At 42.7% G+C, this 13881-nt stretch overlaps 1 protein-coding gene across 2 annotated transcripts in view; it reads left to right on the forward strand.

Annotated features, from left to right (window-relative positions):
* The window catches only part of CDKL5 (cyclin dependent kinase like 5), a 135670-nt gene extending 133622 nt beyond the window's left edge, over window positions 1–2048 (forward strand). For both annotated transcript variants that reach the window (XM_061364536.1, XM_061364537.1), the window contains one exon: window positions 842–2048. In XM_061364536.1, coding sequence (XP_061220520.1) covers window positions 842–1228 — 387 coding nt within the window. In that variant the 3' untranslated portion in view covers window positions 1229–2048. The remainder of the gene's footprint in view (window positions 1–841) is intronic.
* Window positions 2049–13881: the final 11833 nt, after the last annotated feature.

Raw genomic sequence — 13881 nt, forward strand, 5'->3', positions numbered from 1 at the left:
ATTTAAGCAGGCTGCATTACTGGAGCATAGCAGTGCACTAAAGCAACTTTATTTTCTCCAGTTCAAAAACCAGCTTGGGGGGAATGGTTTGAAAAGAGCTTCAGTGCCATGCTCTGTTGCCATTACAACATTGAAAACTGAAGAGGGTTTATTTCAGCTGCAGTGTTTGAAGAAGCTACTTTTTCTGTGAGCTGTGGAATTTTATAAGGTTATTTTCATACCAGTTTGTATACCCATACTCACGCTTCCCCAGGCTCTTTTCAGTGACCCCATGCCTCCATTTTCCTTCAACCTGCTCACCATTAAAGAAGCTGTGAGTGACTAGAGCAGCTTATCACTCAGCTGCCAGCAAACAAAATATCCCACTGCTGAGTTCTGCCACCCCTTATTTCGGTGCAGATGATTACTCAAGACTCTCTCTAACCTCTAACTGAGGTTTACAGTTTTTTTAGGAACTTTGTATTTTTGACATCTGTGGCTTATAAAATGTGGCTGAGGTTCTAAAGTTAATAGCAGGAACAGTGGCAGACGGACAGGTAATGCAACTGTCTATGTCTCTGTTTTCATAGGAAACAAGGTTAAAATAATTGAAGGGAGCAACATTTTTTTTTCTGATGTAGACAAGGTTCCATCTTTTCAGGTAGCTAATAGGTTGAATCATAATGAGATTTTCTCAGGTGTGTACTCATAGGTTGGAATGAAATATTCCAAATGAATACAAATTTAAGTGAAGAAGTCCTGTGAAGTTCAAGGTGTTCAGTTTAGGATATGACAGTTTTGCTACTGGAAGTATGATGTGATGAATAACAGGTGGTCAAGTGCTTTTCCACGTGTCTTTCAGACCCAGCCACTAAAATCTCTTCGAAAGCTCTTACACCTCTCCACTTCAAATCATCCTGGCCCTGCTGAGCCTCGCTTCCAGCCCTTACCAAGTCAGCCAGCCAAAGCTGCATTTTCTGAAGTGCGAATTCACCCCCTGAGTCAAAGCTCCAGCAGTGGCAGCAGCAATGTGCGACAGGAGCCTCAGCCAAAAAGCAGGCCCACGCTGCAGATACCAAGTCAGCTGGAACCTACCTGGCATGTCTCCCCAGTAAACAGGGGCGCGAGTGATGGGCCTCCCTACTCAGATCAGCTGCCTTCTAAGAGCGGACAGAACGGGCACACGTATAACCGAACAAACCGATCGCGAATGCCAAATCTGAATGATTTAAAAGAGACAGCCTTGTAATTGCACTCCAGAAAACAGGCCGGGTCAGGGGGAGATGAGCGTAGGGGAGTGGTGGTGGTTCTGGTGATGGTAAGACTGCATTTCAGCTTTATAAAGGTGTGCAATATGTACATGTGGAGCTATGCTGTTCGGCACCACAGTGAGAGTCAGGGATTATACAGTAAAACAAGTTGAATTCTGAATTACCAGTCATCAGAAATGTTGCTGGATGCCAGGCAGAGTGTGCCGGTCAGGGAGAAAAATGCATTGCTGTTTTCTCTCACTTACATTCCAGCTTTAGTGCACATCTCTGTCTGAAAGCTGGGAGACTTCTGGTATGTATTGGCACTTATAAGGGTGAAAACATTCATGTCTAGACCTATGCCCTTACTACATTTTTTGCTACAGTGGGGTTTATGTGATAAAAGTGTATCCCTATTAAGGGTTTAAAGTTAAATTGTATGTCTTAAATTTTGTTTTTTAAACTTCCATATTTGATAGGATTTGTAATATTTATTTATGATGACCTAATATCGTACTGTTATAATCATATCTTTTATGTTATAATGTAAAGTTATTTTGAGCTGTTTGAAACATTGTGAAGCAGTGCAACAGCTACAGTAGTTTCTATAAAAAACTAACAGTAACATTTATATATTGCATCAGGAGTATTTTATTCTATATATAAATATATATATAAATGGAAAATAACTGTCTGTTTTTTAAATATATTCATTTAAAAGAAAAGTATTGTTATGACACTATCTGCCATATTTTTATACATTTGTGATATAAAGTGCAGTATTATACTTCTAATAAAAGGAAGTTGAATGTGGATATACATGTGACTGTAACAGTATGAATCTTGCTCAGCTGTGGGAGCCCGGCATTATAGGCATTACTGGTAACAAACAAAGAAAATATTCAATTCCGAGCTTTCTTATGGGCTATTTTGTTGAAAGTATTGGCCTCATGTAAGAGACTGCAGAACTGTACAGTAACCTGAATGTGATATGTTCTCCCCTGTGTCCTTAGCTTTCTTAGTAATATTAATGGGATTTCTGCACCAAGAGCACAGAGCCCCAGTACCAAATTTTAGTGTTCTCTAAAGTGCCCCATGACTACAAGCTAAAGCAGGTGCTCTTCCACTTAACAGCAGGGGTGAAAACCAAAGAAACATAGCATGAGTTGCAAGTGAAATGCCAAACTTTGACACTTAACGCATAGCATGGCACTGCAGATCATAGTATAAACTTTTATACATATGTGTATTTTACATCTTGTTTAGCAAACTGTTAACTAATAAGATATACACTGTATTTAAATTTAAACTTCTCTTGCACTTTTGTTATATTTCAGGATATATTTAAAGCTACAAATCTGATATTTGGATACTGAGGAAGAAGGTTGCCATGCGACTTCATTCCTCCTTGGGTCTTACTATCTGAATATTCCCATACACAGTTCCGTTACCAGTCTCAGCAAAATACTAGATCTTGGGTTCCAGTCTCCTGTACAAAACTGTTAAAACTGCCTTTATGTTGGTGAATGTCGAGTGTAGAAATACACAACCTGATTCCTCTGTTGCTGCCAGTAGACTAAATCACAGGTGAGCCAGCAGGAGTCAACAGAGTATGCCAGTCTAAACTTTGCGCAATAAGAGGAGAGTCAAGCCTGTAGTGTCAGAACAATACAATCTTTCCTTTTCAAACACATGAGCTCAATTCTCTCATTACTCTGCAGCGTAGTTTGTTTTCTAATTGTCCTCATAAGACAGTTGTACTTGCCAGTGTGTTGTCTTTTCCAAAGTAAATTCAGTGATTTAGCCATAGTAGTTAACAGAAGCAGCCAAGCAGCAAGAACTAAGGTCCTACTTGGACAGCAAATGGTACTTCTCAAGTCATACCAAAGTTCTAACCATGGCAAATTAGGCACCACTGCTCTAAAAATCTTTGTCAGAAAATACGTAATGAAAGGATCTTACACTAGGTCTGTCCAGGGCTAAAAGTCAGTCTACCTAATTTGAAATATTGCAGAATAAGAAGTCTTTCTTTGTCAGTTGCCTGCAGGAAATGTGCATGTGATTTTCTATAGATATGTAATATATTCTATTCTCTCTATATATGATATATACTGTGGTGATATATCATATATATAGCATATATAAATGCAGTACACATGAAAGCGTATTCCATTTTTTATAAGTTCAGTGGGCATCCAGAAAAAAAAACTGTGGCGTAGTCATCACCACCAGAGTTTAGCAGCATAATATAGCAATCTGTTTTGGATTCACCAGTTGGTCACAGATAGGTTACTCCTGTTAGTCCTGCTTTGAAATGGGCTGATGCCACTGAAATCCCTCACAGAAGCAGTGTCTGAGAGTGGGGCTCTAAGCAGCATGGTTTGAATGTCTCTGAGGGAGTGTTTCGACTAGATTCTTCTGTACTTTGTGGATATGTATCCTTTTTTGCCTCTGCAAGACTTCTTTTAGCTTGCTGGTAACAGGTTCATGCTGGGGATGGTGATACTGGGCTGTATGTGGCTGTTCTGATTTCTAGCAAAGAAAAATGTTTCCAAAGGTTGTTTTTTTTCTCAGTACCCATTAAGTTAAATGAGGGTAATCTCTGACTGTACATATAGCTGTTTAAAGTAGTCAGCAAAGCTTCAAGGGTGACCCAAGGAATGTTCAAGTATTTGGTGGCCCATATTTACAGAAAATTGTTCTACTTCATACTGCATTTTCTTCTCAAATTCAACAAACCACGGTAGATTTCAGTTGAGTCCTAAACTGTGTTGAATGTATGTAGCATTTTCTCCCTTCTGTTGGAAAGAAGGTCCAGCGGCTCAGCCAGCTGGCACTGGGATAAATGGTACATTTTTAACCTGGTCTACCTTCCCAATATTTAGAATATTGCTAATGTAATTTTGCCAACACATCCAAAGGCGTCTTACTATAGTGACTGAGATTTGCTGGCTCAATAAAGGGGAAGAGAATTACAGAACAAACTCTTTTGTAAATGTGAGCTTTCCAATTCACTGGTCTGTGAGTCTTGCACTACATGTTGTATAGACCTACTTAGTAGAAAGTATCTTAGTTAAACTGGATTTTATTTTTTGGCAATCTGTTTTGCGTTATGGCATCATTAATTGTGTGAATAGAAAAGAAACTAAGTTTCAGAAATGAATTCCAGTGATTTTGCAGAACTCGAACTGCCTAAACTCATCTATAGGTTTTTACTATAGCTCTTGAGCTCTTTTAATTGAAAAGAAGCACCTTAAGCTCATCTTAACTGAAACTGTATATGTGTTTAAGCTGTCCTTTTAAACTGCTATGTAAATGTATTAAACTAGAATAACTTTTTTTTTTTCAGCAGACCTGACCACAGAGAACAATCTCTTAGAGCTGTTTAACACTTTTTGCTCCATTTATTGCAGTCCAAGATTTGTTGCTCCTCTGAGGGGTTACCAGCATGGAGCACTGGGCGGAGTTCTCAGCAGGAAGTCAGTGATCCCAGATTCAGTCTCTTCTTCTTAAAACATTCCCCATCCCACATGGCTTGGGACTGATACCATCTTTGATTTCCCATACCAAGTCAGACATGCCTGACTGTGTGGGTCCTGACACCACTTTATTTACAGATACTCACTCTTTTAGATCAATATTAAAGCAGGCCCCAGACTTCCGAATATATGAGACACCCTCAGGTCATCCTTTGGCTTGACACCCTTCTCTCTGCTACACCAACTTGTTTCTAGGAGCAAAGCTGGAGAGGTTCGTCAAGAAGCAGTGTCCTGTGATAGGTTTTTAGCCATTCTTTGTAATTGCAGTTAGGTCTCCTAACAGATTAATTTTACCAGTGTAAAAAGCTACATGCCAACCTTTCCTTTCTTCTTCAAAAGCCACTGTGGCTAATGGCTGAGTAGACTCCTATGTTCACCCAGAAGCAGCTATGTATTCGTAACAATTCGGTGCTGTAGTCCTCCCTTATAAGAATGAGAACACAGATTATACAGCCCTGAGAGCATGGTTGTGATCTATTTAGCTAAGGCAAAACCCAGCCACTTCTGAGGGAAGCCATGCTTTACAAGCATTTGGGGGTTTTATTCAAGTATCATTTTTTTGTTGTCTTATAATGACTTGGTAGTGAGACATGCTTCAAAAATATCTGCCTGTAATTCATTCTGTATGTGTTGAGCACTGTCAGAGTCGAGCTGGGAGAATATCTGAATCCCAGTCACACAAAGAGTATGAAAAGGATAGCCATATATTAATATACTTCAAATTGGGGGTGGCAATAAATGTTTATTTTTCCCATTCCAGCTAGGATACATAATACATCAATTAATGGGTTTATATCATAACCCATGCACTGGGGCTGTTGTTCACATAAGTAGGCCCACCATTAGAAACAGGAGTGTCACAGAAGGTGATTGGAAAGGTGATGTGCCCTATTTTAACCGCTTCTAAATGACCTTCAAATGAAGACCACTATTTCAGAACAGGTGCCTTTCCCTGTGCAGGTCTTTCTAATGGTATCATATTATTAACCATTCATTAACTGGGTTTGTAATGAATGAGGAGAAAAGCCATTTAACTTCTGGCCTTTGTTAAAAAGGGAGCAATTTGATAAACCTTTTTAATATAACACAACTTAGAAGTTCTAGATGTTGGCTCCTTTTCAAAGGGTCAAACAGCAGCAGTGCATCAATGCTCAGGCTCATCTGGCATAGGAAGGCTTCTGCACATCACTTGGTTCAGATGTTGTACTGAAACTGAAGATTTCTTTCTTGCAGTCACAAAGCAAATTTCACGTAAATTAAGCAAAGTAAATGTTATAGGAAATCCTCTTTAAACTGGAAGAGAAAAACTGTAGTAGGTCATCTGTTCTCTGTGGGCTATCTTAACATGTGCTGCATGAGACAGCATAGATAAATCTGAAGGATTAGGTCTGAATTTTACTTGCTCCAAATTCTGCTTGAGTGCTTATTTGTTATCTTGTGTACAGCCAGTTGTTTGGTGCAAAAGTTGGCTTTTGACAAACTAAGAGGAAGATGCATGAGAAGTGTGAGAGGACCAGCCCTGCTATGTTTGGATGCTTTCATTCTACTAAACCAGATTGCTTCTTGGGCTCTTTTAGAACATAACTCAAAATATGCAGCTGGGTAAAAATGGATCTTAAGACATGGCCCAAGAGTCTGAACAGGGAATTTGTGACTTAGAGTAAGAGTGACTCTACACATCTCCTGTCTTCTCTGCAAGTCAATCTACCTCCTCTCTCTTGCAGAATGTGGTCAAGGTTTGGTTGTTTGTTCAAAGCTTATTATTGATTCCCAATTTTAAAGAGACATAAAAATATTCTTCCTCTAGGTACTGTTAGCAACCAAGTAGTAAAATCTTGATAGGCCTTCTGGTATTCTTCTGAAACCTCCAAGCCATCTGAGCTCTCCCTCTAGAATCCCAATGCCATCCTTTGCACTGCTTTGCAAGTCTTCCCTTGCCCTTCCCCTTGTGGTTCTCAAATATTGCAGTTGCCTTGTTCTTTGTTGTCTCTCTAGTGCAGATTATCAGGGAGTTAGAGGCCTTATCTACTACTCCACCCTGTTTGCTGTTTTATCCCAAACAGCTATCCTTAGACTTGCTCAGGATTTTCTTAATTTTCCATTTCATCTGTGTGAGATAACTTACCTCATCGTGTCCCCACCAAAACACGCTGCCTGCCAGGCTTCTTCTGTTCCACCAGGTCTCTGTTTTCACAGGGTATTGTTTCTCTGGATCCATTCTGAGAAATGCAAGGTGGCATCTTCATTGTACAGGCTTAGAAGTGCATTGTGAAGTGACTGCTATTGTAGAGCTTTCCATTAGCAACATTAAAGCATGTTCACAGCACAGGATGGAAGCCACTATTCAGGTTTCCTATAGCATATGAACCTCTTGGTGTAAACTCCTGATATGTAAATCCAATGGCAGAGCTTTTAACTCTTTAAAAATTTTAAGGCAAAAGTTTAAGTGTAGGTAATTGTCTCAACTTTCCTTTTCTTACCTTTTTTTTTTTCGCTAGTGCACATCTTAGACTCGTACTACTGAAGAATATGTCTACTTGAAAGGAGCAACATATATATATATATATTGCTTATACGGAACAATAAGCTAAAATCTTCCCTGAAACCATAATTTTGTTGGAAATTCTATGCAGGCATTTTAAAATCTGGTTTATCTGCTAAGGACTTCCAGGACTGCTTAGATCTCCACTGTGAAATGCTGAATTCTGAATTTGTGTCATTTGGGAGCAGGAAGAAAGAGGTTTAGAAATATGTGATCTTTGTTCACAATCTGCCAGTACAGACTATTCAAAAAATAAGCTGGAGAGGTAACTTTCAAAACTTCTACATTTATGGATAAGATTCCCTGATATTTTTTAACAGCTACTAGAAATCTAAAGCGCACAAACTTTAAAATTTACCATGCTTTCTGTTGTGGAAGGGATGTGATGTGGTGTTCATCTTTTTAATCCTGGAATACAAATTGATTTTAAAATGTGTTGAATATTTAAGGATGACTTCATGCAACTTAATAAAACCATTTGTAAAGTGTTTGTATACAACCCTTTGTATCATGTTGTTGGTACACACCTTACCAGATTTGGGGGGGGGGGGGGCATGTATTCCATTCTTAATTAATGTACAATTTCTATTGTTGCTGTAAATATTCTAAAAGAGAAAAAAAAAATCCTGTGGTAACCTTAATTATCAGCATGGAAATGGTTAATTTTTACTGAGCACAATGTATTTTTGAATGGGCCTTCCAAAATATGTCTTTAATAAAAATGCAGATTTTGCACTAGAACACTGGTATTGCTCAGCAGCTGATCTTGTTCCCGACAACGTCTCCTCCAGAGCACCTCCCCACATGTTAGCTCAGCTCAGATGGGCAGAATAGGCCAGAACTGTACCAGGACTCCTCTGCCTGACAGGTCGCTGCCAGGTCCTGGCCAATGCCCCAGCTCAGAAGCCAGCTTCTATCTGCCCCCAAGCTTGACATTTCCACAGGAGCACAGGGAAAACAGCTCTGAAGCACCTTGTTGCCCACCAATCCTGTGGTCTCACTGGAAACTTTGGTTGGTGCTGTTCTTCCTTTCAGGGCAGGAATTTCAGCTATTCTCTCCTGTGAATGGTATCAATCCACCCATCCCCTCAGCAGGCATTACCCAGGAATGAGAAGGCCCTGAAAGTTTCCAACCCTTAAATTGTTTCTGCTGCAGAAGGGGATCCATTGTTGGTAGCATGTTGACATTTCATCATTGCCGCATGTACACTGAGACTCTTCTAGGCAAACGTTCATGTGTCAGTGATACAGTTTTTGATGGGTTCCTCTTTAATGTGTCCTGGCCCTCACTTGCTTTGTTATTGTGTGCAGCTGTAAAATACTTTAAATATTTTTCTGTTGGTCTCTCATTCTTCAGGGTAATTGGAAAAAAACTGAGGAGTAGGGACCGCTTTATCTTGGTGTCCCTTCTTTCCCTCCATGCTGCAGGAGCAGATTTACTGAAAGCTGGGACTTGCAGTCTTGTCAGATCCTTCCGGATCTGACCGCCTGATGGGTTGTGCCACAGCCACAGCTGCTGTGAGAGGAGGCTGGTGCCTGGTGCCTTCACTGAGCTGTATCCATCCCCTCCAAACAGGAAAACTGCTGGCCTGAGGTAATGGCTTCCAGAAGGACAAGATGTCCAGCATTCCAACAGTCCCAGCCAGAAATGTATTCTCTAGCCTGTTTCCTTGAGGTGCCTAGGTCTGGGGACTTGGCTTTACTCTTACAACCTCATTTTGCTCTTACTCTGTCAAGGATCTCATTGTAGTGACCCCAGGCACTTCATACCCTTTTCTGTACCACCTACAGAGGTGGTACCTGCAGAGCTCCAGAAAACGGAGTGGCCATGCTGTGGCAGCCCCAGTGTATCATCACTGGTCCCCTGTGGAATAGGAAACATAGCGGGTGTGGGCATCCGTCTCTCATATCAAAGTGAAGGGATAATTCCTGCATGCGCACATAAAGAGAAAGGGGCTACTGGCTTACAAATAGTGTGGTTGGTCCAGTGGGCTGAGGCAGTCTCTTATCATAGGGCATAGATTGGGTAAGATTGACTTTTCAGCACGGTTCCCTCACTTCTCTCTGTAAACATCCCAGACTAAAAATTCAGGTCACAATGCTGAAGGCAGCTCTTGGTCCTGCCTCCTATTGCAAATCTGTTGCATTTTACACAGTTGCAAAGCCATGCATTGGTATCCCTAACTCTGCAGGAAAAGACCCACAGGATATTCATTCCTAGAAGATAAATGTGTTCTCAGCATTGATTTACATCATCTCCTGCAGCCTCAGTTGCTGGGTTTGTTCTGGTTAATTGTGATTGGAGGCATCTGTGCCTCCCATTAAAAGGATAGTGATAAGCTAGGAAAAGTTAGACTTCATGAGGAAAAGCTTTGTATTTTTGTAATTGCATTTGGCTGGTTCTATCCCACTTTCATAATGCCCTCAGTCACACAGTTACTCCAACATGCTGCATTTATGCAGAGGTGGAAGTCAAGTGCAATTCTAAAAGCATTTTAGGAGCACTTAATTAACCAAGCCTCTCAGCACACTTCTTTTTAGATAAGAGGGAGAGGTTAAGTGAATTTCCAAAGGTCGATTAGCAAGCAAGCTGCACAGCTAGGATCAGAACAAAAAGCCTGCTTTAGCAGTAAACATTTAGACATTGCAGATGGAAACCAGGAATAGGTCCCTTTCCCACAAAAGCTGGAGAGGTGAACTCCAGGCAAAGGACAGGGCAAGGCAAGAAGCAAATGAACTGTGAAATGTGTTGTGTGCCAGTTAGTTCCACCTTATTTATCACCGCATATATCAATCTGGAAAAGGAGTCTAGTGATTTCTTCTCAAGTGGGAACACAGGTCCTTCCTACCTAGACAGTCTTTAGGCAATGTCCCTGCCCATGATGGCCACACACTGGGCACCGCTGCAGGGTGTCCCTCTAAATAAATCTGTATGTTCAGACCCTATCCGTAAAGGCTTTTATACCACGTACAGTCAGTTGACTATGGCGATCGCAAAGGTGAAAGGGGTTTGGGTTCCCTCTGCATGAACTTTGCAGAAACGTAGAGAGCATACGGGAGTTCCTCACCATTCCCTATTTCCAAGCACCTCCCGTATGAAAATGGGCTGAGAAAGTTGGGGCTCTTCAGCCTGGAGAAGAGAAGGCTGTGTGGAGTTCTCATAGCAGCCTTCCAGTTTTTGAAGGGTGGCTATAAGGATGCTAGGGAAGGACTCTTCATTAGGGACTGTAGGAAAAGGACAAGGGGTAATGGGCTAAAACTTAAACAGGGGAAGTTTAGATTGAATATAAGGAAGAAGTTCTTTACTGTAAGGGTGGTGAGGCACTGGAATGGCTTGCCCAAGGAAGTTGTGAATGCTCCATCCCTGGCGGTGTTCAAGGCCAGTTTGGACAGAGCCTTGGGAGACATGGTCTAGTGTGAGGTGTCCCTGCTCATGGCAAGGGGTTGGAACTAGGTGAGCTTAAGGTTCTTTGCAAGCCTAGCTATTCTGTGGTTTTATATGCATAACGTAGCATAGCTTTCTGTTGTATTCTCTTCCATTCCATTCCATTTGATTCCGTTCCATTCCATGCCCTGCACTCACAATGAGTTGTACAATGAGGAGACTATTATTTACCCAAAATGCCAAGGGAAGGGAAGGGGGAAGGAAAGAACAGGAAAGGAAAGAAAGGGAAAGGGAAAGGGAAAGGGAAAGGGAAAGGGGAAAGGACCCACCAAAAAAACAGGAGGAAGAGGACAATTAAATGGAAGGGGCTTTCTCCGTACTCCAACGTCCCCATCCAGAACTGCTTCACAGTGCTGTAGGGGGTTAAAAGGAAACTCACACGGCACCACATGAACGTTCTGCTGATGCACTGGTAAAGAGGATTACTACTGCTGCCTCCAGAAGAAAGCAGGGTGTCATAGTAGTAGGGGACTCTACTTTGAAGTGCACAGAGGCACCCATCTGTTGGCCTGATCTCAAGGGAGGTGTGTTGCCTACCAGGAGGTTGGATCAGGGATGTTGCTGAGAGGCTGCCTGGTTTAGTAAGCCCCCTGACTATTACCCACCCTAGGTGGGTGCTAGTGATACTGACAGAAGTAGCCTGGCAATCATTGAGAAGGACTACAGAGCCCTGGAAGAGGTGGTTAGGGGCTCTGGAGCTCAGATAGTTTCTTCATCAATTCCCCAGGTCAAAGGGGAGGACCTTGAAAAGGCCATGCAAATTTGGCAGGTTAATAAATGGTTAAAAGCGTAGTAATTTGGGGGTTTGGTTATTTACAATATGGGACTCTATTTGGGATGCCAGGTCTACTGGAGGCTGGTGAAGCTGGTCTGATGAAGAGCTGCTTTGGTAGGAGACTTGCCGTGCTGGTCATGGCAGCTTTAAACTAGATGTGTTTGGGGTGGGGGGCATACTTTCATCCCAACACTCCCAGTCAGTTGCCAGCACCTGTAATAAACGCAGATGGCTGCGTGGTTTCTGGGTTACCAGCTGGGCTTAAACCATGACACCTCTATACAAACGCCCATAGTATGGGGAATAAACAAGAGGAATTAGAGATGTGTGCATATCTATGGGGTTATGACATTGTTGGAATCACAGAAACATGGTGGGATGGCTCCTATGTCTGGAGTGCTAGAATGAAAGGTTATAGGTTCTTTAGGAAAGACAGGCCAGGCAGACAGAGAGTTGCTATTTATGTCAATGATAGGCTGGAGAGCATGGAACTCTATCTGGGGACAGACGATGAGTCAACAGATTTGGGTCAGGTTCAAAGAGATAAATGTGATGTGATGACATTACTATGGGAATCTGTAACACGCTGCCTGCTCAGGAGGACTCTGTTGGTGATGCACTCTATAGACAGATAGGAGCAGCCTCATGCTTGTAGGCCCTTGACCTCATGGGGGATTTCAACTACCCTGATACCTGTTGGAGGGATGGTATGGCCCAGCACAGGCAATCCAGGAGGTTCCTCGATTGTGTGGAAGACAACTTCCTCTTGCAAGTAACAGGTCAGCCAATAAGGAGTTGACCCCATACTCACCAACAGGGAGGGGCCGGTGGGGAATGTGACGCTCCAGGGCAGCCTTGGTTGCAGCAATCACGAGATGGTCGGGTTCGAGATCTTCAGGCCAGTGAGAAGAGCGTGCAGCAAGCTCACTGCCCTGGACTTCAGGAAAGCAGCATTTGGCCTCTTCAGGAATCTGCTCAGTAAGGTTCCATGAGATAAAGTCCCACAGAGGGCAGGGGGGCCCAAGACTGCTGGTTGATATTCACCTGCTCCAAGTTCAGGAGTGTTGCACCCTGACTAGATATAAATGCAGCAGGAAGGCCAGGAGGCCACTAATGAATGGACAAGGAACTGCTGAGAAAATTTAGAAGGAAAAAAAGAAGCTTATACAAGGTGGAAGCGAGGACAGTGTCCTGGATTCAGCAGCCTTTGTCAGGGAAGCGAGGGACCAAGTCAGGAAAGCTAAGGCCTGGTTAGAATCAAGTCTGGCAAAGGATGTGAAACATGACACTTCTATAGGTATGTCACAAGCAAAAGACAGACTAGGGATGATGTGGACTCTCTCCGAAAGCTATCAGGAGAACTGGCTACCCTGGATTTGGAGAAGGCTGAGGTTCTCAATTACTTCTTTGCCTCAGTCTTCACCAGCAAGTGCTCTGGCCATACTGTCCAAGTCTTGGAAGGGAGATGCAAGGACTGTGAGAATGAAGACCCTAGGCCCACTGTAGGAGAGGATCTGGTTTGAGATCATCTTAAGAACAACTCCCATTTTCAAGAAGGGGAAAATGGATGACGCAGGGAAACACAGACCAGTCAGTCTCATCTCTGTGCCTGGCAAAATCTTGGAGCAGATTCTCCTGGAAGGCATGCTAAGGCACATGAAAAACAACCAGGTGCTTGGTGACAGCCAGCATGGCTTCACTAAGGGGAAATCCTGCCTGAAAAATCTGGTGGCCTTCTATGATTGATCTACAGAACTGATGCACAGGGGTAGAGCTGTTGATGTCATCTACCTAGACTTCTGCAAAGTGTTCAACACTGTCCCACACAACATCCTTGTCTCTAAATTGGAGAGACATCAATTTGATGGATGGACCACTCAGTGGATAAAGAACTGGCTGGATGGCCACACACAAAGAGTTGTGGTCAGTGGCTCATTATCCAACTGGAGACCAGTAACGAGTGGTGTCTCTCAGGGGTCAGTTTTAGGACCAGTCTTGTTCAATATCTTTGTCGCTGACATGGACAGTGGGATTGAGTGCGCCCTCAGCAAGTTTGCCGATGACACTAAGTTATGTGGTTTGGTTGATATGCTGGAGGAAGTGGATGCCATCCAGAGGCACCGTGACATGCTTGTGAAGTGGGACCATGCCAACCTCATGGAGTTCAACGGAGTGAAGTGCAAGGTCCTACACCTGGGTTGGAGCAATCCCAGGCACAGCTACAGGTTGGGCGGAAAAGAGATTCAGAGCAGCCCTGCGCAGAAGGACTTGGGGGTGTTTGTCGATGAGAAACTGAACATGAGCCAGCTTCAGTGTGAGCTTGCAGCCCAGAAAGACAACTGTATCCTGGG

The sequence above is a fragment of the Neopsephotus bourkii genome, unplaced genomic scaffold, assembly GCF_033783945.1.
Source record: "Neopsephotus bourkii isolate Nb327-2 ecotype Australia unplaced genomic scaffold, CSIRO-AGI_Nbou_v1 NB_1234, whole genome shotgun sequence".
Classification (NCBI taxonomy): domain Eukaryota; kingdom Metazoa; phylum Chordata; class Aves; order Psittaciformes; family Psittacidae; genus Neopsephotus; species Neopsephotus bourkii.